The sequence below is a fragment of the Chiloscyllium plagiosum genome, chromosome 2, assembly GCF_004010195.1.
Source record: "Chiloscyllium plagiosum isolate BGI_BamShark_2017 chromosome 2, ASM401019v2, whole genome shotgun sequence".
NCBI lineage: Eukaryota > Metazoa > Chordata > Chondrichthyes > Orectolobiformes > Hemiscylliidae > Chiloscyllium > Chiloscyllium plagiosum.
The window spans coordinates 77,817,799-77,841,720 of NC_057711.1; the positions used below are offsets into that span (position 1 = coordinate 77,817,799).

The following is a 23,922-nucleotide window of genomic DNA, read 5'->3' on the forward strand; positions in this document are numbered from 1 at the left end:
ATTGCCTGTAGTGTTAGGTTAGGGGTAAATGTAGGGGTAGGGGTATGGGTGGGTTGCGCTTCGGCGGGGCGGTGTGGACTTGTTGGGCCGAAGGGCCTGTTTCCACACTGTAAGTAATCTAATCTAATATTTCAGAACAATTTCATTAGTTTTGCTAAAATCTTTACAGGCCTTTTTAATTCTAACCCTAAAGTAAGATTTTTCAGATGACTAGATTTCCCACCTCGCTACCTGAAGAGTCAGAGGGAAATACATCCCTGCAGCCATTCACTTCTCTAAGTGCATTTAAAGGCTGGAGATCCATTTACATTTCTCACTCATGCAGAAAGCCTGTCTCAAAGGAGCCAGCCCATCCAATTGGCCAGCAGCTCTAGTCAGTAACAGTGGTGGCCAGGACTGGAAACGCAGAGTGACCAGATATAAGTCCCAGAATCTTGGAGCAGGCAAGTATGGGGTCTCATACAGGATGCAGGTGCATTGATGGAGAAATCAAAGGAATAAATGAACCCATGGGTGGAGATGTATGTGGCATGGAAAGGGGGCCCCTTTGAAGGAAGCCCCTTCATCCTATAGGCCCAATGTTTAACATCCAACTGGAAAATATAATTATTCAAAGAAACAAAAATAATATCCCCATCTGAGATTCTGTATCAGTTATTGTTTCATGACCTTCCTGTGAAGTGTTTTGGGATATTTTTGTTAAATGAAAGGTTACGTACTAATACAAGTTGTTGTTTCAGGAAATGGTTACTGTGTAGTATTCACCTTTTATTTATCACCATGAGTGAGAGGCATGTAGTTGAAATTTTTTGACTTGCATTTATAAGGACTGCAACACAATAAAACCAATTATAAGCAGAAAATGACTATTTTACAAAATAAGGAAAGGGTTATGGATACAGCCAGTCCCTGCTCCATCCCTATGATCAATTGGTGTCACCTTGCCAAGCTTGAATTTAACCAGTAAACTTTCTCAGTGCTAGCCATAGTCCAAGCAATCAGCACCAACGTTTCAAACTGCACAAGTTTTATGCTCTGCCATGAGTTGGTTTTCTTGCCTTTCAGTCCTAATAAGTGAAAAACAAAAAGCTTCATGTTCACATCTCTTAGCAAAGTTAATGTTCTGTATACGAAGAAATTAATTGTAGATTATCCTGAAACAGTTTGTTGCCAATTAACCATATTTTGGATAGATTAGTACTCTGACATAGATGACCTGCACTGTATAAAAGTATGTTGGGATAACCTGCTTCAAATTTTGAATTGGAGACGCCGGTGTTGGACGGGGGTGTACAAAGTTAAAAATCACACAACACCAGATTATAGTCCAACAGGTTTAGTTGGAAGCACACTAGCTTTCGGACTATCGCTCCTTCATTAGGTGATAGTGGAGCCCTCCACTATCACCTGATGAAGGAGCGACGCTTCGAAAGCTAGTGTGCTTCCATTAAACCTGTTGGACTATAACCTGGAGTTGTGTGACTTTCAAATTTTGGAGCTTGTGAAAGTAATTATTCATACAATGTACTATTACTGACAAGGGCTCTATTTATTGTCTATGAATGTGATACCTGTCAAAGTGTTGTAGGTAAATACAGTACCGCTAGGAAGGGCATTCCAGGATTTTAACCTAATATCAAGGAAAGTTGCCAAGATGCTGCAATACAACCAAAGAGTATATGCCTGTCACTGAATTGTTGAGTGAAAGAATGTCAATGGTGGTGAATGGCATGTTGATCAGAGCTGCTTTGGCTTGGGTGGTGTCAAGCTTATTGAATAGTTGGAGTTGCAGTCAAATAGGAAAATGAAGAAAATTTCACCACGCTTCTAACTTGTACCTTCTAAAATGGTATTGCTTTGGGCGAGTCTGATATGAGTTACTTATCTCAGAAATCTCTGCTTCTGGTTTGCTTTTGTGGCCATGCTACTTATATGATTAGTCTAGTTAGCCTTTGACAACGGTAACACTCAACATATTGATGGTGCAGCATTGAGCAGTAGAAATGCAATTGCATGTCAAAGGGTGGTGGTTAGATTTACTTGCATTAGAATTGGTCATTGCCTAGCTTTTGTGTGGTATGAATGTCATTCGCCCCTATCAAGCCTGAATGACTCTTCAGATACTGAAGCAGTCTGTGAATGATGCTGAACAGTGTATAATCATCCATGGGCATCTCCACTCCTTATGATGGAAATGGCGCTATTAATGAATCAGCTGAAGATGATTGGGTCTAGGACACTACACTTATTGATTTAGGACACGTGTGGCACAATGGTAGGTGCCTATCATTGGGCCAGGAGGCCTGGGTTCAAGGACCAACTGCTCCAGCAGTGTCATAGTATCTCTGAACAGGTTGACTAGGAAATATCTACACTTGCTGATTGTGGCACAGTGGTAGGCCTGGCTTTAAGTCCTAGCTGCTCCCGAGGCATAAAGTAACAGCATCTCTGAACAGTTGGATAGAAATGTCTTTGCTCCTTGATTAGGTTTGTCCTCCTGGGAGCATGATCAACCTTTTATATCAAATATCTTTTTGTCATGTGCAAGAGTAATTTTTTTGGGGGAAAAAAAGCTTGAATAGAACCACCAAAAACAGTTACATGCTACAAATTATGGTCACAGGGTACATTTTGTAAAATACCATTGACTGTTGGAATTAATGATTATGATGAAGTGAAAGCACTTTCTTTTTATATGTTGCTCACAATATTAGAGTAATGTGGTACAAAAGGATGCCTTTCAGCCAGTGAGGTTAGGTCATCTGTTTGATATCTAGGCTTGATTCCTTGTTCTGTACCCATGGAAGGTTTCTTGTATCTTCTGGAGTCTACATATGCACAGGACAATGTGAAAAGCTAGAATTTCATACCAGTGCTGTTGTGGAGGGTGTGTTATGAAGGGTGTACATGACAGGCCAGTGACCAGGTCCTGGGCTTTAGGTAGCACCATCGGAGATTTCTGTGGCTGCTGTGTACAAAGGATTTGACCTAATCTCACCCCATGATACCATAATTAATGGGAAGTCTTTGAACGAAGAACAAAATCCATTCTTGTGCTGTCAGTCTTGTAAAATAAATTGAAACTAAAGTTGTATCTTATTGAGTGAAGTATATTTAGGTTTTTAATGCATTCTAACTTTATAATTGATGTTTAACAGCTTCACAAATCTCTGGAAAGCAAATTCTGTATTTGTGGATGGTCTTTTTTTTTCCATGATTTTTTTTTGGAAAAGTAACTTTTTTTCCCACAGATTTGTTCATCTTTGAATGAAGGCAGAATCTAAAATAATCAAAACAATTTATTTAATAGTTTGAAAATTTTATATTGAAATTGAAGGACTGTGTACTTTTAGCTTCCTGGTTTGCTCTGTTCAATGTGATTGGTTGGTTACCCTGTTGTTGCCATCACTTTTGGTGACTTGGTGACAGTCAGGATGGGGAGATGTTCACTACCATGGTTATTAGTAACCGTGAGCAGCTTTTTAATGGTCATCAGTCATCTTCATTTGTTTCCCTGCTAACTGCAAAATCTGGGTGATTTATTAAACATTTGCACATTTGAATTCTGTCATGTAAAATATTATTGGCTGCACAATAGTGTAAGTTAAAGTTGACATAAAACCTAAAAGCATTTAAAAAAGACTCAAAATTGTGCTAATAGATCCAGCTCATTTATTATATTGAATTTTTAACTTAAAATGTGCTTATTGCTAATTTTATTATTTCAATGACATGTCTAGATATCACTGGGAATCTATCGTTATGTAGAGGATACTGAAATCCCTGTATTAGAACTGGAAATAGTCGGACTTGGCACAGAGCTTAAAATCAGAACATACGATATGACTTCACACACATTTCTGAAAGAAATCAGTTTAAAATGCCCTGAGCAGACAGGTAAGAGGAAAAAGACTTCCGAAGTTGTTCAATGTTATAATTGTTTTATGCATTGAAAGCTTTTCTAAAAAGGTAGTACCAAATGATACCTATGAATATCCAGATTCCAAAAAAAATACTCAATTTTGTGTCCATAACTTTCATTGTGGCAATAAAACTTAAATAATTTATAACACTTCTCTAATTTCCAGATTGCTGCATTACATTTAGTCTTGAATGGCCATTTAAATTGTGGCCTGTGATCTGTTCATTTCACAAGTGGAGCAGTATTAATTTTCATGATTGGTGCAATAATGTGTCATACTGAGATGCATGCCAGAAATTAGTGATGTACTTGTGAAATAAAGTACATCAATTTAATATGATAAGGTTTCAACATGGATAATGTAAGTATGTCCAATGTCAGTTTTCCACATCAGTTACAGCAACAAATAATGGGGAAAGGTGGTGGCATAGTTTTATTATCACTGAACTAGTAACCCAGGCTAAAGCACTGGGAATATTTCAAATCTTGTCACCATATCAGGTGGTGAAATTTAACTTCAACTTTTAAATCTGGAATGTAAAAAAAAACTATTTGTCTTATAATTGTTGTAAAATCCTTTCTACTTTGTTAATGCCCTATAAGGAAGGAAAATCCATCCTCCCCACCTGATCTGGTCTGTATGTGATTCCAGTTTCACAACATGGGGCTAACTTTTTTAAATGCCTGAAATGACTGAACAAACATTTTGTTCAACAAGTTGAATCTGGCTGCTACAAAGTCTCAAAACAATGAAATTGGATGGACAATTCAGCATTGACTTAAGACAGCAACGCTATACAGCTTTGTTAACCTTGCAAAGTCATCCTTTCCAACATCTAGTAGCTATGTGAAAATTGGAAGAGCTGACCCACAGATTAGACCAGCCATAGCCTGACCGAGTCATACTTAAGATTATAATTATGTCTTATAGAAATTATCTCCGATACCACCATCACCAGAGGTAGCAGGAGGGATTTGGCATGTAAGATCTCAACATTGATTCCGGACCCCATGATATCAAAACAGGAAAGGAAACCTCATGCTGTTTAAATGGAGGTGCCAGTGTTGGAATGGGGTGGACAAAGTCAGAAGCCACATGACACCAGGTTATGATCCAGCAGGCCTACTTGAAATCACAAGCTTTCAAAGCACAGCTCCTTTGTCAGGTCACCTTACGAAGGAGCAGTGCTCCGAAAGCTTATGATTTCAAATAAACCTGTTGGACTATAAACTAGTGTCATCTGATTTCTGACATCATGCTGATTACCACCTACCTTAGCTGCATGGTACTTAGACTTCAGACCTCAGTAAGGGGTCTCGGTAACATCCCCACAACTGAGATTAGGCTGAGTCCTAAAGAACACAACTGCTGTACTGGGTCTATTCCCTGTGGTGAAGGGAAAAGTGGACTTGACTGCACCCACGTCATATGTGCCTGTAGCAAATGCATTTTGTCCGTGACAGTATTGTAGGAGTGACCACTGCACAATCCTGCCTTCACTTTGAGGATACCCACCATTGTCTTGTGTGGTACTGCTAGTATACTGACTGGGATAGATTATGAACAGATCCAGCAACTCAAAACTGCACAACTGAGCTACAATGGGCAACTATCAACAACAGAATCATAAGACTCAGCACACGCTCCACTCTAGACAACTGGTTCAATAAAAACTGTGAAAGGTATGCTGAGGACAGCACTGAGCGTATGTACAAATTGTCAATATGGTAAGGCTACTAAACAGGATTACTTGCATACCAATCAGTGTAAGCAGCATGTGCTAGACAACTAAGCAACTCCACAACCAATGGATCAAATGGTTCACAGCCCTGCTACATGCAGTCATTAGTGATGATTAACAAGTATTTGTTGTAATTTAATTTACCCATTTTTCCACCCTTTCCACAGCCTATGTCCCTTTTGAAGTCAATTACTATCCTCCAGATTTTGTATCAACTGCACATTTTAAAATGGCACTAACGGTCCTCTATACCAAGTCTAGGCCATTAATATGTCATAAGAAATGCAAAGGTGCTATCGCAGACCTATGGGAAAACCCTGTCCTTACACGTCTTCTGTCTAGGTAAACACCGGTCCTGATGAAGGATTATGCCCAAAGCATCGACTCTCTTGCTCCTCAGAATGGTGCCTGACCTGCTGTGCCTTTTCCAGTGCCACACTTTATTGACTCTGACTCTCCAGCATCTGCAGTTATCACGATCTCCTAAACACATTTGACACTGGTTGATAAGGATAGACTTATTTTGTTTCCATGCTGCATCTATCTCTTTATTTCACGGGCTTCAACTTTGCTAACAAGCCTGTTGTATGATATTTTATTAAATTATTTTGGAACCCCAAGAGCATCACATCAATCATTCTGATCAATGGTCTCTGTCAACTCATCAACAATCTCAAGTTAATTAAATATGATTTTCCTTTAAGAAATTCATGTTGACTTTTCTAATTGAATTAGAATTATCTATTTTCTCTCAAATCCTGGAAAGAGTACAATGAAAAGTGTATTGAAAATCTTGCATTTTTCGAATGCTTGTGGTGCTGGACTCTCATGTTAAGGAAACTGTTAATTTTGTTCTAGATTCTTGTTTCTAAGAATGCTCCCATCACCAGTGTTACTGGTCTGTAGTTGATAGCTTATTCTTATTACGTTTTTTGAATAAGGATGCAACATTTTTAATTCTTTAGTTCTCTGGCAACATACTTTTATCTGAAAATTGCAAGAATATGGAGTGATCTTTACAGTATTACTATTCATGTTTGTAATTAGAATAATTGCAATCTTGTATTACAATTCTTAATCGTTGCTGCACCTTTCTTGAACTTCCTTGCAAATTTATTTCTCCCATATCTTTTGTATTAGTTGGTCAATAGAACACACCTACCCTGTGGAGCAGGTGGGACTTGGACACTACCACTGTGCCACAGAACTCCTCCAGCATATGTATTATGAGCATACAAATTAGGAGCATGTGTAGGCCACTCAGGCTATTCAGCCATTCAGTAATATCATGGCTGATGTTTTTATTCCACGTTCTCTTTCATCTTTCACCCCTTTGCTTGCCAAGAATCTATCTCATGAAAAATTTTCAGAGACTTTGGAATTCTTTTCCTCAAATGGCAGTAAAAGCAAAGATGCAAGACTGTTGGAAAGAAAAAAATCATCTTAAGTCAGTCACTCCTCATTTTTAAACTGTGACCTCTATTTCTAGACTTTTCCATAAGAGGAAATGTCCTATTTTAACCCTGTCATGACTATTGAAAATCTTGCATTTTTCGAATGCTTATAAATTCCAGCAGATGCAACATTAGTGTACTTAATTCTTGCTCACAAGCCAACCTGCTGACTTTATGTATTCGATCCAAAGTCTTCTCTGAATTGGTTCCACTACATTTTATATCCTTGTATAAGGAAATAGTTTTACATTTCCCCACATTATATTCAATTTGCTAGATCTTTGATCGCTCCTTTAAATTATCCAAGATTCCTTATATCTGCTTCACAGTTTATTTTTCTAACTTTGTGTCACCAACAAACGTTGTTCAAGTCATTTATTTAAATTGTAGAAAGTTGAGGTTCCAGTAATGATCCTGTGATACATCACTTATTTCACTTTGCCAATCAGAAAAACATTCATTTGCCTGCTCACTTTTTCCTATTAACTAGCCAACCTTCTATCCATACCAATAGGACAACTTTTAGGTCTGCAGTAACTTTTCATGTGGCACTTTGACTCTGTCTGATTTACCTTGAACTTTAAATGATCTGCTATGATGTCTCTAATAGTAGCTCCAAAAATCATCTTTGTGGCAGATGTTAAACAAACTGATCTGTAGTTTTTCTGCTTCTGTCTCCTTCCCTTTTCAAATAAAGGACTTGAATTTACTATTTTTCTTTCTAAAGAAACCTTGCCTGAAAATAAGAAATTTTGGGAAATGAAAACTGATACATCAGTTATCATATCTCAGTACACAATGTGAGCTCTGGTGTATCCTGCTTTCTAGCTCCAGGAAATGTTGCTGTAAGAAATTACCCTGAAAACATCCTATTATCTCCTTTACTAGCTTTCCTTACCTTTGTCCATTTGATTTTTCAAGTCTTTATGAAGATTAAAATCTCCTATGATTTGACAGGATCCCAGTATTTCTTCCTTTTGCACTCTATCCTATCACATGGTTAGAGTGATCCTGTGCACCACTCTTGATAAGTGATTTCTTGCCTTTGTCATTTCTAATTTCTAATCAAATTGCTTCAACTTTCTAATTTCCTGAACTTGGATCATCACTCTATATTGTTATCTTGTTATTAGTTATTAGAATCACCTTGCCATTTGTTTGCTAACTTTCTGCCCTCTGTTATTGCCATGTAGTTTTCAATATTCAGATCTCAATCTATACTCTCCTGAAATTGTGTTTCCACAATGTTTATCAAATTGTACTTACTTACAATTATGCAATCAGTTTACTTCCTCTTGGTTTGAAATGTTTTTATGGAATTCCACCTGTGTTCAAACATAGTTTCTCATCTTTCCTTTAATTATTTTTGTAACCTTTCACCTTACCAGTTGACCTACTCTTAGTACTATCTATCTCTTCCTATTATGGTCTGTTTATCAATTCTCACCTTTTCACTTGTCCTGTCTGTACTCTGCAGTTTATCACATCTCCCCAGATTTAAACCCTTTCTTTCCATATTTAGTTTAACATCCTCTGTACTTCCCTTGTTACACAGTTTACAAGAATAGTAGCCCCAGAACAGTCCAGCTGTAGGTTCTTTCCCCAGTACTGGTTCTAGTGCTGTATGAGCTATAACCCACTTCTCCCTCATCAGTTATTGAGTCATCTGTTCATCTCTCAATCTGATTTGCCCTAGGCCACCAATCTTTGACAAAATGTATTTTTTTAGCAGTATAAAAGGAAACATGACAATCAATTGGAGAATGTAGGCTTCAGGAGGATGAAGACACATACTAGGTTTTCAGTTGTTCATTCAGAGAGGCAAAGCTGGAGGCAGGTAGGCATTGTTGAGGTTGAAAGTGACTATTAAATGGAGCTACTGCTTTTCCTTCAAAAATATAAATAATACTCCAAGAACTAAGGTGATAATTTGACAAACCTAATTCTGATTGTAATTGCTTAAACGTGTTTTTGTTGAAAGTATATATAAATTATCCACCATCTTTTGATTTGTAAAATATCTTTCAGATGCTAAAGACAAACCCATTTATATTATCACTACTCTGGACAATGATGAAGACGATCTCCTTACTATTGAATATATTAAGGTATGCAATAATGCTTATGAAATGGCATTCCAACCATGGAATATTTGTTCTATTCATTTCTTTCTATAACGGCCATTGTATTTATATTGTTAAATGTCAAGCTTTTTCATTTTATCATTGGTTTGTTTTGTGTTTCTACGTTTATGAATGTTCTAATATATAACCTATCACCCAAATTTCAATTTTCTGTGCAACTGCACTGGAACAACTAAAGACATTTAGCTACAATTGTGTAACTATTTACCCATAAATTGGTAACAATACTAAATATAGGCATTCAATAAATTGAGTTTATTAATCCTATTTTAAACTTACTTCAAGCATAGCCCTAATCTACGCTGACTGGCATAATTCCATATTCCTGACCTGCCTAGCCTCATGCAACTAAGTTTTAATTTCACTAATTGATGCAAGAATATTCCTGCTCTTGGTCAGTTATTTTCTGAGTGAGAGCGTAAACATACATGTCCCTTAGTTGTTCTCTTATCCTACTCCACCTAAATTTCATCTATTTCTAAGTATTGCTGTGGGGTCATGGCAGCACTGCAGTCATAATCTTTAGAGACTTTGCTCAGCTTTATTTGCCCAGATGAATATAGTACATACTGTACTCTCCTTGCATACATTTTTAAAAAGCTCCTAAAGACACAGGCTATAGCTAAATGCTGCATTTCCTTAATAATGAGTAGAGCATTCAAGAGCGAAATATAAACTGATGGCTTTTTGTGTTCAGATTTGCAAATTAGCTAAGAAGAATATTCATCAATTTATCTTCCAGTAATCTCAACAGAAAGTATATTCCAATTATCCAAAACCAATTATTTTTACCCATCCTGCCAAGTTATTTAAATGATGAGGAGGCAGTGGATACTATTAGACAACCGATGGGAGCTTTCTCCCTTATCCACAGTTAAATTCCTGTAGTTGATTTGGACTGGGGTGTACAAAGTTAAAAATCACACAATACCAGGTTATAGTCCAACAGGTTTATTTGGAAGCACTAGCTTTCGGAGCGCTGCTCCTTCATCTGGTGGTTGCGGAGCATAAGATCATAGGACGCAGAATTTATAGCAAAAGTTTACAGTGTGATATAACTGAAATTATATATTGAAAAAGACCTGGATTGTTTGTTAAGTCTCTCCTCTTTTAGAATGGTTTCTGTTCTTTCATATGTTGCAGAACTTTCTGAAAGTTACATTCTCAAGTAAACTTTAACAATAGATGCCATGATGGCCCAGATAATGCATTGAAGGTGTGAGGTGCCTTCTGTGAGGCTGTCTGTGCCCAATGTTCAGACTGATTCTAATCTAAAAAAGGGATTTGCAGAACTTTGCATGGATTCATGCAGTTTTTGAGCAAAGTAAAATGTAATTCTGCAAGTACAAATTGTGTGTGCGCACGCTCATGCACGCGGGGGCTGCGAGGGCGAGTATGAGTGTCTGTGAGTGTTTGTGTATGTGTATGAGTGTAAAGGTATATAAGTCTGTGAGAGGGTGCGTGTGAGAGTATAGAAGTGTATGTGTGAGCATACGAGAGAGAGGTTGTGTATGAGAGAGGGTCTGTGTGATGTGTGGATCTGTAGGAGTATCTGTCTGTGTGGTGCAGTGACGTCACCTGTAGTGTGACATGAACCCAAGGTCCCAGATTAGGCCATGGGTACCAAACTTGGCTACCAGCCTCTGCTCAGCCACTTTGCATTGTTGCCTGTCCCGAAGTCTGCCTTAGAGGATGGTCACCCGAAAGTCCGAGGTCGAATGTCCCAGACCGCTCCAACCAACACTATACACCAGGTATATTGATGACATTTTCTTCCTCTGGACCCATGGGGAGGAGTCACTGAAACAACTGCACAGTGCTATCAACGAGTTTCATCCCACCATCAAACTCACCATGGACTACTCTCTAGTACTGTCTCACTCTTGGATACATGCATCTCCAACAAGGATGGGCACCTCAGGACCTCACTACTGCAAACCCACGGATAACCTCATGATGCTACACTTCTCCAGCTTCCACCTGAAATATTAAAACAGTCATCCCCTACATACAAGCCCTACATAGACACAGGATCTGCTCAGATGAGGACGAATGTGACGGGCAGTTGGAAGTACTCAAGGATGCCCTCATAAGAACTGGTTACGATGCTCAACTCATCGACTGCCAGTTCCGATGTGCCACAGCGAGAAACCATAATGACCTCTTCAGGAGACAGACACAAGCTGCACTGACAGGGTACCCTTTGTTGCCCAGTACTCCCAGGAGTCGAAAAACTATGCCATGTTCTTCGCAGCCTGCAACACATTATGAATGAGGTTGAGCACCTTGTCAAGACCTTCCCCACATCTCCATTTCTTGCCTTTAAACAACCACCAAATCATTGTTCACAGCAAAGTGCCTGGCTTCTAGGACAACACCATACAACCTTGTCACGGCAGATACTGCAAGACATGTCAGTGTATCGAAACGGATACCACCATTACGTGCGGGGACACCACCCACTATGTACGTGGCAGGTACTCATGTGACTCGGCCAAAGTTGCCTATCTCATACACTGCAGGCAAGGATGCCCTGAGGCATGGTACATTGGTGAGACTGAGCAGAAGCTATAGCAATGGTTGAATGGGCATCACACAACAATCAGCAAACAGGAGTGTTCCCTCCCAGTTGGAGAACACTTCAGCATTCCGGGACATTTGACCTCCAAGATGGACTTCAGGACATGCAACAACGCAGAGAGGCAGGCAGAGACTGATAGCCAAGTTCAGTACCCATGGGGATGGCCTGAACCGGGACCTTGGGTTCATGTCACACTACAGGTGATCCCACTGCACCACAGACAGACACACACTCCTACAAACCCATACACTCACACAGACCCTCTCTTATATGCTCACACATACGCTGTCACGTTCACACACGCACCCCCTCACAAATGTATGCCCCTTTACACTCACGCACACATACACATGCTCACACACACTCACACTCTCTCACAGACACTCATACCCACCCCTGCACATGCACACACACACACATACATACGAGTTTGTGGGTGAATTTATACTTGCAGAATTACATTTTATTTTGCTCAAAAACTACATGAATCCACATAAGGTTCTGTAAATCCCTTAGACTAGAATCAGTCTTAACATTGGAGCACAGACAGCCTCCCACCTTCAGTGCATTATCTGGGCCGACATAGCATTTAATGTTAAAGGTCACTTGAGAATGTAACTTTAAGAAAGTTCTGTAATTTACATATGAAAGAACTGAAACCAATATGGTCATTCTAACAGGTGAGAGACTTAACAAACAATGCAGGTCTTTTTCAATATATAATTTCAGTTACATCACACTGTAAATCTTTTTGTTTTAAATTCTGTTGAAGGAAAAACGCTCCAAAAGCTAGTGCTTCCAAGTAATCCCGTTGGACTATAACCTGGTGTTGTGATTTTTAACTTTAAACTACTGTATTTCCAATAGAATCTTGTGAAACATTTCAGAGTTTTCTAGTCCTGACAAGATGTCTGCGGATCTTTTTATGCAAAGAGCATAGGAATGTTAATATGACTATCATGGACATTTCAGTCCTGCAAAGTTTTCTTGGAAACTGAAAAAGAACAGTGATGTTTTATCAAGTGAAGGACAGTATGAACAGAAAAGTAGATGATACGTGAGAGGCACTGGGTGGTAATTTTACAAAACAGGCAAACTATGAGACTAGAGACAGTGTTCACCAAGTCTAGAGAAGAGATGAACAACTTACAAATTATACAGTATATTTTACATAAAAACCCAAAATATTATGAAACGATGGATATATTAATAAGAAATATTCAGCGAGAAATGGGCCAAGTGATGGCAAACGGGACTAGATTAATTTAGAATATCTGAACAGCATGAATGATTGGACCGAAGAGTCTATTTTCTAGAGATGCTATGCATCTGACTCTGACTAACATGACACCGAACCTCTCAAAACTAAGATCTTGTGACAAAAGTTTCATCCAAGAAGTAAATGTTAAGGAGTATCTTCAATAAATGAGAAGTAGAGGGGTTCTAGAGAAGGAATTCTACACTCTGGGGCCTGGTTAACCGAAGACATAATCACTAATAGTGGAGTGATTGAAATCAGACAGGCTCGAGAGACTAGTACTAGATGAGTGGGATATCTTTTGAGGGTTTCTGTGATTGGCAGGGATTAGAAGTTAGACAGGAAATAGTCCAAAAGTAGCATCAGTGGAGAGATAAACAATGGTTTTTTTTTTCAGTTTGGTGACCTTTAAAGAGAATGGCATTAGAAATGAGGGACTTGCTTTGTAGAGTGATCTGAGAACTTGAGGTGTTTCCCTTTCAGCATGAAGCATGAACTGTGTTCTACACTTTGTAGACACTGTCAGATCTATACTTGTCCAGTGCTTCTGCTTTCATTTTGGATTTCCAGTATCTGCAATATTTACCTTTTTGTGTCCAAGCAGCGTTGAGTTTTGGAAGGATGTCGTCAGTCAACGAATGAAAAAAGTAATGTGATTTTGGATGATATTGCTGAGGGACAATATGTAGGTGTGAAGAGAAGAGAAACAAGAACAAATACTTGGTGCATGCTGTAAGTAATGGTATGAGAACAGGAGAAAGTGAGGTCTGCAGATGCTGGAGATCAAAGTTGAAACTTTATTGCTGGAACAGCACAGCAGGTCAGGCAGCATCCAGGGAACAGGAGATTCAACGTTTCGGGCACAGGCCCTTCTTCAGGAATGAGCAGAGAGTGTTCAGCAGGAGAAGATAAAAGGTAGGGAGGAGGGACTTGGAGGAGGGGAGTTGGAAATGTGATAGGTGCAAGAGCCAACCGTGTGAAACTTTATCAAATGCCTTACTGAAGTCCATATACACCACATCAACCGCTTTACCATCATCAACATGTATTGTCACCTTCTCAAAGATCTCAATAAGGCTAGTGAGGCACGACCTACCCTTCACAAAACCGTGTTGACTATCCCTAATCAAATTATTCCTTTCCAGATGATTATAAATCCTATCTCTTATAACCTTTTCCAACACCTTACCCACAACCGAAGTAAGGCTCACCGGGCTATCCAGACTCCCCTTCTTAAACAAGGAAACAACATTAGCTATCCTCCAGTCTTCTGGCACTACTCCTGTCAACAATGATGACATGTAGCTCAAAGCCAAGGGCTCTGCAATTTCTTCCCTGGCTTCCCAGAGAATCTGAGGATAAATCCCATCCAGCCCAGGGGTGATATCTATTTTCAGGTCTTCCAAAACCTCCTCTTTGTCGATCTCAATCCATATAATCTTGTAGCCTGTATTTCCATTGTCGCTAACATCCCCTTTTTCCAATGTGAATGTCAATGTAAATTGCCCCATAGGGTCCAGTGATGTGCAGGTTGGGTACATTGACTACTGTAAAATGGTAAATTGTAAATTGCCATGGTAAATTGCCCCATAGGATCCAGTGATGTGCAGGTTGGATGGATTAGCCACTGTAAAATACGGCGTTGTGGGGATAAGGGTAGGGGAGTGGGTCTGGGTAAGATGCTCTTTAGAGGATCATTGCAGACTCAATGGCCCAAATGGCCTGTACTGCACTGTAGGGATTCTATGGTTTTTCTTGGAGTTTTGCGGTTCCCAGAGGGTTGAACTCTTTTACAACATTTCAAGAGATGCTTCCTGCAGCAAGCTTGATCTAAACTAAAAACTAATAAGAATTTAGACTCATACTATCATGTCTATATTAGACTAACACCCCCTCTCCCACAGCTGTTAAATTGACTAACTTGAAGTTATTGCTTGAGACCAGAGCCACGCTGGCAATTACTATGATCAACTTGTTGTTGACATTTTCCTATCGTTCATCTCTGAAGTAACTTATCATATGATCACTTAATGGAAGCAAGCTGCAGTAAAGCTCCTTCCTAAACATGGTGGTGACCAGGACAGGGAGCTACTTTGGTTGTGATCTAGGCAGAGCTTTGTCAGATTCAGTGAAGTTGATTTTGGAGGCATTTTGCCTGATTGGTTTTGTGGCTGTCATCAATAAGTAAACTAACATTTGTTCAATGGATCTTCAGAAGCATTGCTGTCAAAATTTCTTTGGCTCTCTCTTGTGTCTCTGAAACACAGTCCATGTCTCTCCGCATTACAAGAATGTGGTGATGACAGTAGCTCTATATCCTAATTTGGAGATGCTGCTGTTGGACTGGGGTGTACAAAGTTAAAAATCACACAACACCAGGTTATAGTCCAACAGGTTTAATTGGAAGCACACTAGCTTTTGAAGTGTCGCTCCTTCATCAGGTGATAGTGGAGAGCTCAATCCTAACACACAGAATTTATAGCAAAAATACATCACACTGTAAATTTTTGCTATAAATTCTGTGTGTTAGGATTGAGCTCTCCACTATCACCTGATGAAGGAGCGACACTTCAAAAGCTAGTGTGCTTCCAATTAAACCTGTTGGACTATAACCTGGTGTTGTGTGATTTTTAACTTTGTACACCCCAGTCCAACAGCCTTCTTAACAACCCCCATCAACCTGGGTGGCAACTTACAGGGATTTATGCACCTGGACACCAAGCTCTGTTCATCTACATGGTAATATTCTTGACAATGAGCCAAGTATTCTGCATTCCTGTTCTATTTTCCAAAGTGAACTACCTTACACTCTTCCACATTAAACTCCATTTGCCATTTCTCTGCCCAGCTCTGCATCTTATCTATGTCTCTCTGTAACCCACAACATTCTTCAGCACTATCCACAACTCTGCTTACCTTAGTGTCATCTGCAAATTTACAAACTCATCCTTCTACACCCACATCCAGATCATTTACAAAAATTACAAACAGTGGTCCCAAAACAGATCCTTGCAGCATACAACTGGTAACTGTGCTCCAGGATGAACGTTTCCTTTCAACCACCACCCCCTAACTTCTTACAGATAGCCAATTTCTGATCCAAATTTCTAGATCATCTTCAATCCTGAGACTCCGTATTTTGTGCAATAGCCTACCACTTGGAACCTTATCAAACGTGTTACTGAAGTCCATTTACACCATACCAACCGATTTACCTTCATCCACCTGTTCTGACACCTTCAATAATTCAATCAGACTTGTAAGGCAAGACCTACCCTTCACAAAATCCGTGCTGCTGTCCCTAATCAAGCAGTGCCTTTCCAGATACTCATAAATCCTATCCCTCAGTACCCTTTCCATTACTTTACCTACCAAACTATCCCTATAAACAAATAGGGACAGTTTGTCTTCGGAACAGTTACATAGGATATAACCCTGTGATTTTGAGAGCTGCTTTGGTGTTGTGGCTAGGCAAAAACTTTACTCGAACGATTTGGCATTTTTATGAACAGACCCTTTGATTTCATAAGGGGTAACATTGAATATGCAGAACGGAAACCAACCGTTCACGCCCAGACCATGTCAGTCTCTCTCCTGTCCTTGATGTTTCTTCATCTTTATCTACATCTACCATCATAATGTTGTATTCCCTTCTCTTTCACATACTTGTTTAGCTTCCCTTGATGTTTTTCACGTCCATTTTACTTTGTTCTAGCAAGTTCCACATTCTTAGTACTCCTTAGTTAGACATTGTTTTCTGAATTCCCCATTGCAATTCATAGCAATTATCTCATTGATGTACTCCAGTTTGTTTCGATTTATTTATTGTTACATGTATTTTGTTACAAATACACCACAAGCAAATTCATCCTCACTTTCAGCTCTATCAAAACCCTTCATAATTCGTGAAGTTACCTCTTGTTCCTTTTCTTTCAGTAGAATATTCAAACTAATTTTTAAGTATTTCTGTAGTCCTATTAGCAACTGAATATTTTCACAATTTATTAAAATCACCTTTCTACAGCTATACTAATAATCAGCTGGTTATTTCACACTTCTTTTTTAAAGTAAGTAACATCACATTACCAAATTTGAAAATGTAATCATTAAACTCTTGAAGTTTGTGTACTTGGTGTCGCTGACTTCTTTTTGGCATCAAGATAAAAAATGTTTTCTTTCATGGGATGTGGATATTGCTGGCTGGGTGGTATTTATTACTCATCCCTATTTGCCTTTAAGAAATTGGCAATGAACTGGCTTTGTGAATTCCTAACTATCTTTGCTCACTACATTGAATGGCATATTCAAAACTAGAATAAATCAATCAGTGCCTGTTCCATAAAATGAGAAAGAAACTGATAATCCTTTCTTTTCCAGGCTAACAAAGATGGACCAGAATTCAAAACCACCTATAGAAATACTGAGCAACTCATAAAGGTAAATGAATTCACGGGACTGCTTAATAGATTTTGTTTATCACAGCTAACAAAAGCAGCCAGAATGCTGTTTCCAGCACTTCGTTGTTATAGCATATTAGTTGAAAAAACTGCATGCTGGAGAGTAGCACGTTATAAGTCACCAGATAATAGATGTATTTTTATTTGTCTTTTAGGTATCAATGAACAATTTTGCATTTTCTGCCTCCTTTCTGTCAATGACTGACCTTTATTTTGGAATAAGCGTTTGTTTCAATTATCTTGGCTTTTAGCACTGAAGTGTCCTTGATGGTTGAATTTTGAAAGATTGTTATGCTTCCACTATTGCATGCTTTACACAACCCACTAAAGGAAAGAATTAACTTGGTTAGCTCATGCTTTGTCAAGTGCGAATAGGGCTTGGAAATTTTCTAGTTTTCATTCTAGTTTTTAAAATGCATTAAGGTAGCAAGGGGTTTTAGAGATAGGACAGCACAGGAGCTGTCATGAGTTCAAATTAGCAGAAGAAATTGTTTACTAGATTTGTTGCCAAACGATCAAACATTATAATCATTACTGGCAGTATCCCAGGTTTATTGCTACCTTAGAATTATAGAACTACTGTCACAATAGGTCCATGGCAGATGCCATCTCCCTGGCCCAATACTCATCCCTAGAACACCTGGATAGCAAGGACATCACATTAGATTCCTATGTATTGACTTTAGCTCCATCTTTAATACCACAATTCCAACAAAATGCATTTCCAAAGGCCAAATTCTAGATTTTTGCTCCCCCCTCTGCTACTGGATACTTGATTTCATCAACCGCAGACTGTAATCAGTAAGGATAGGCAACAACATCTCCTTCGTGAGAATACTCAACACTGGTGCCCTGCAAGGCTGCATACTCAGCCCCCTGCCATACTCATACACTCATGACTTGTGGCATATTTCAGCTGTAATTCCATTTACAAATTTGCTGATGACACCATCGTACTGGGTTGGAATCTCAGGCAGCGATGAAACATAGTACAGGAAAGAGGTAGACAGCTAATTGGCATGGTGTAAAAATGACAATCTCTTCCTCAATGTCAACAATTGGAAGAAGCTGATCAGGAATTCAGGAAGCAGAGTGGAGGATATGCCTCTGTCTGTATCAGTGGTGCTGAGATGGATTTTGTCAAAGAGCTTCAAATTCCCAGGAGTAAGTATCACCAATAATCTATCCTGGTCCATCCATGTCCACTACTCAGTCAAGAAAGTACACCAATGCTCCTATTTCCTCAGAAGGCTGAGGAAATTTGGCATGTCCACAAAAACTCTTAGCAATTTTTACTTAAGCACCAGTGGAAAGCATCACATCCGGATGCATCACCATTTGTTGTGCAACTACTCTTCCCAAGGCAGCAAGAAATTACAGAGATTTGTGAACGCAAACCTGTCCATCATCAAAACCAGCCTTCCTTTCGTTGACTCCATCGACACTTCTCACTGTCTCAAAAAAGCAGCCAACAAAACCAGGGTGGGAGTGGTTATGATTATATTCTCTTCCACCCTCTTCATTGGTCAGAAGATACAAAAGTTTAAAAACATGTACATGAACCAACAGATCTAAGGACAGCTTCTTCCCCATTGTTATCAGACTTAGGAATGCTCCCCTCCTATATTAGAGTTGATCTTTCTCTGCAACCTCTCTGTAGCTGTAAGACGATATTCTGTATACTGTTCTGTTCCCCTGATATACTGATGTGAGGTATGATTTGTCTGGTTGAATTTATTAGAATTTAAAATTTATTGTCATATGTAATTTTTACAAGAAAAAATACAATGAAAAGTGTTCTAAATTGCCCTACCATGGTGCCTATATTTATGACAGAAGTCATGATAAAATGATATCTTACACAAGGTAAATATAAGACAATGTTCATCAAGATCCACTTAAAGGCTCCTTGTCTTGAGGAAATCCAATCAAGAGACGATAGAACAACATTCTGGACGAGAATGACACGACAGGACAAAGACCGAAATGCTAGGACGCTACTCATCATACCAAAAGCATCTGAAGAAAAACCACTGCCAGGAACACCATTTAAAATGCTGAGCTGTCAGATCATTGGGCCAGTGCAAGACCGCACCCATGGATAAAACAACCTGCCGACACATAAGAATACCGAGCTGAAAGATTAAGATTGAGCTGGACTGCTCTGAAAATGGGACAAACCATCCCATCAGTGACCAGTCCGCAGGCTGAGACCAACACACTGGAAAAAAATGCCATTTTGGACCGCCGGAAGCAACCACCGCTGAGAAGAAGCTCACAGCTGAAGCTTGTAAATTAAGCTATGATGAATTTGATATCTTTACTAATTGATCAACATTAAAAACAGAAAAAGAAAAGTAGTAAAGGCAAACTGAGTAGATAAGCAATGGGCTTCTGGGGGTGAGGAATCTGTGCACTATGCTGCTACTACGTGGCTATCTTTGATACTTGTAGCGCACAAAATAATACTTTTCATTGTATCTCTGCAGAATTGACAAAAATAAATCAGAGCAAACGAGTTACTCATCCTAGTGTGTTATGTCATTGCTTTGAAACATGAGCATTCTTTGTCTGTCTAATGTAAATCCAAACTGCGGCTGCTGCTTAAACATAACAAGCTCTGAAAATTCTGTACAGTGTATTTTGTGAATGGTCATCTCTTAACTTAGGAAACTTGGATCATGACCCCTGACCCACCCATGACCCGAAGTATCGCTAGGTCTAAAGTTCAGATTCCAGTGCATCAGCTCTAAGGTTAACTTGCTTGAGATACAGATTCTTGCTGCAAAAGTGATTGCTGTGGATCAGGCAGGTGTTCACTTGGACTTTCACAACAGCTGCAGTATAGAGCCTGGCGTGCCATCTTTAATGTGTTCTATCTAGCTAATTAAGTTTAGAAATAGGAGAGAACAGTCTTGGTTATCTGAACATAGATTATCCGAACAAGATCTCAAGGTCCTGATGCTTGGGTAAACTGTGTTATCCGAACATTCGATTATCCGAACATGTGATTATCTGAACAAAATGCTCCCTGCCCATGTGGTTTGGATAATCGAGGCTGCCCTGTAACAGTTCCTGATTATTAAGTATTTAAAATGTTAAGCTTTGTATTTAATCTTATAATCTCCCCCATATCAGTTCAACTACTGACCTGCTTACAGAAGAAATCTTGAAGCTCAGCTATCTGCTTACCTAACAATGCTTCTGAGTTTCTGAATTGAACTTCACCTGCTAGTATCAAGCTCCTTCTCTGACCGTTTTTTGATAAATTATCAGGAGAGCACCTCCTCCCTCAGTGATGAATGTCTCATCTGTTTTCAAACTGTATTCATTCACAAGCTGCTATCTTCGTGCTTGCATATTTTGTGCACTTAGTGTATGCTAGATGAGATTCTATGAAGGTGAGTTAGCACTGTTGGCTTGAGAATGCAGTTCAATGAAGTGTTAGGTAGGTTCACGAACACTGTCCCCTAATTTAGGCAGGTGACCATTCACAAATCTCAGGAATTTTCAGATAGCTTATTAAGTTCAATTAACAATGATTTAGATATACATTAGTTAATCAGACAAAAAAAGTACGACCCATGACATTTGAGGATAGTTGACTGATACTGGAGAATGAACAGGCAGTTGGTATGGAATGTATCAACCCCATTAAAGTTGTGAAGACAGCATCCTGCTGTTTGGCTGATATGATGGGATCTCTTACCTCCATTTCTTTTTTCATGTGAAGAAGACAGCTCCCTGCTGAGGACTGCTCCTACAAGGCATGCCTTCTGCCTCAGCACTTGTTGATAAATCCTGTTCTCTGGGGCTGGTAATCTCTGTGATGTGTCTAAATTGTTTTTAACCAGTGAGCACAGGACAGCTCCTCACGATGTCAGAATAACTTTCTCCACTTGCATTGTAAGATCTGTTTTCTGTTTCTATTTTACCTATGGACAGATTTTTGTATCTGCTAAACAACTTGTGTCATGAGCTGAAAATGTGTTGCTGGAAAAGCGCAGCAGGTCAGGCAGCATCCAGGGAACAGGAGAATCGATGTTTTGGGCATAAGCCCCGAAACGTCGATTCTCCTGTTCCCTGAATGCTGCCTGACCTGCTGCGCTTTTCCAGCAACACATTTTCAGCTCTGATCTCCAGCATCTGCAGACCTCACTTTCTCCTCAACTTGTGTCATGAGGCATTGTGGGCATTAGTGGCCTGGTAATCTTCACAACTATTATCTTTAATTTGCCTTTTGTCTGTGTTTAAGAAATTGTTTGGGAAGGGAAGTAACTGCGATAGCAGCTATTACAGAAGGTCTCGTACTCCACAGGCAATACAAAAAAAATCAGTTTAAAGGGGACCTCAATTTCTAAAGCTATTTCATAAACTGACTGTAGTTGCCTTTCCAGGAGTCTATTCCTGCCTAAGATGCAAAGAAGGTTAACTTCAATAAATTCATAGTTAAGCCCAAACTAGTCTAAAGTTTAGAAAGAGATTAATTCTTGAAATTATTTCATTCACCAGATTGCCTACCCTCACCGTTTCAAGCTGCATTCAGCAACAAATTACTATTATCATGCTTTCATATTTCTAATATCTTCTGAATTTTGCACTGGTACAATTGATTATGGCAGATTTTGCTTTTTAAATAAAAAATCCATACAACCCAATGGAAACCCCATACCCAGAAATCTGTCTCTAGTTCGTGCACTTTGCATTTGTTTGGCTTTGATTTGCCTGAATTAAACTTTATGTGAGTACATAATATATTCAATATAAAAAATCACTTTGTTTTCGCAGATGAAGGGACAGCAGCTATCAATACCAATTCCCAGTGTTCAGAAAAATCCTCATGGGCAGAAGTTTCTGTGGGAAGGGTTATTGGTCAGTCATTGGCATAGCTAGCAGAAAACCCATTCCTTCCAATTAGAGATACCACACAGCTATTTCATGCTCCATAGCCTAATTTGAATCAAGAATTCCAGTAACACACTGGAAGGTATAGTCACCAGGAGTCTAATTTCTCTTGAGATTTTTGCCAGAGTATATCTTTTACTTTTCACGATGACTCCTTGAGTTTAAGTTTTGCACTCTGGTTGTAACGTTACCTTCTGTATTTATATTGATATATTTGGTATTTATACTCCTACAGAAACAGAATTAAAATAATTCAGCAGTATTCTCAACCATCACCACCTCATTAAACTTAAAGCCACAACTCTCAAGGGCCATATTAATTTCCTACTTGAAATATTTAAATTGACAGATAATGACAGGAAATATAAGTTGGCTTTTTAAAATTACTGTGAAATTCCATCACCAAAGCCCCGATTTTCATTGTCTGGTGAGATCACTTCTAAATGGAGTGTGTCTGTATCAAACACAGGCATTGCACCTCAAGTAATTCGCAGAAAGTGAGATGTTTGAGATGGCTATTTCCCATACAGTGTAGACTTCTGAACCACATTTATTAAGCTTGATTATAGAGTTCAGAACCACCATCTGGCACTTGGTACAATGTGAGACAGCAATTGCTTATCTACTTACAATTCATGGAGAAGCTATCACCTTGGACTGAAAGAAGGTGTTAAGACACGTGATCATATGAGTTGGAATTGAATTACTTTTCAACTAGTATTTAAGAAAATATTACTGAAAGTATTAAACAATATGAAATCGATTTTTGTTTTTGTGAACTTACTAGTTTTATTTTTATGTTGCATTAAAAGATTTCGTTATTAAGAATTACTTGATATCCTCCGAAATGCTCAAGTTGTTTGTTTTATTTTCATTTAGGTGAACTTTTCATCTTTGGATGTTTATTTACACAGTGAAGCTCTGCTAAGCTCCATTCATTTCCTAATGAACCTTATCCCACAATCAGAAACCAAGGTCAGTTCAGACGAACAGGCTCCTGAAATTGAGGAGAAGAAAGACGAACTCCTCACAAAGAAGAAGACATGTAAGAAATATTCAGCTTCTGCTTTAATTTGCTTTCTATAATATCTTTACCTTTTTTTTCTAAACTCTCTTTTGTATCTGAGGTGATAATTCATATTCCAGTTTCTCATGATCTTCCATTGGCGTTGCTGGAAAAAAAAGTACGTTTTTGTCTTGTGATCATCAGGACTTTTGCAAGGATATCAATCTAACGAGATAGTAACATTTTATACTGTTTGAGAAGAGAACACATTTAGGCTGCAAAGAACCGGACCTTCTATATTCGGATATCTAGCTTCCGATGCGTGCAAATGCATAATATTGTGAGGCTGACGGGCAACTTCAAATTGTCTCTGTGTCTCAGTCTCTCTTTTTCTCTCTTTCTCTCCTCTCTCTCTCTCTCCTTCACCTCCCTCTCTCCTCTCTCTCTCTCTCT

General features: G+C 38.9%; 1 protein-coding gene across 6 annotated transcripts in view; it reads left to right on the plus strand.

Annotated features, from left to right (window-relative positions):
• vps13a (vacuolar protein sorting 13 homolog A) overlaps nucleotides 1–23,922 on the plus strand; it is a 421,720-nt gene that overhangs the window by 152,497 nt on the left and 245,301 nt on the right. For all 6 annotated transcript variants that reach the window (XM_043712521.1, XM_043712528.1, XM_043712537.1 and 3 more), the window contains 4 exons: nucleotides 3,741–3,897; nucleotides 9,147–9,226; nucleotides 17,479–17,538; nucleotides 23,343–23,508. In XM_043712521.1, the coding sequence (XP_043568456.1) occupies nucleotides 3,741–3,897; nucleotides 9,147–9,226; nucleotides 17,479–17,538; nucleotides 23,343–23,508 (463 nt within the window). The remainder of the gene's footprint in view (nucleotides 1–3,740; nucleotides 3,898–9,146; nucleotides 9,227–17,478; nucleotides 17,539–23,342; nucleotides 23,509–23,922) is intronic.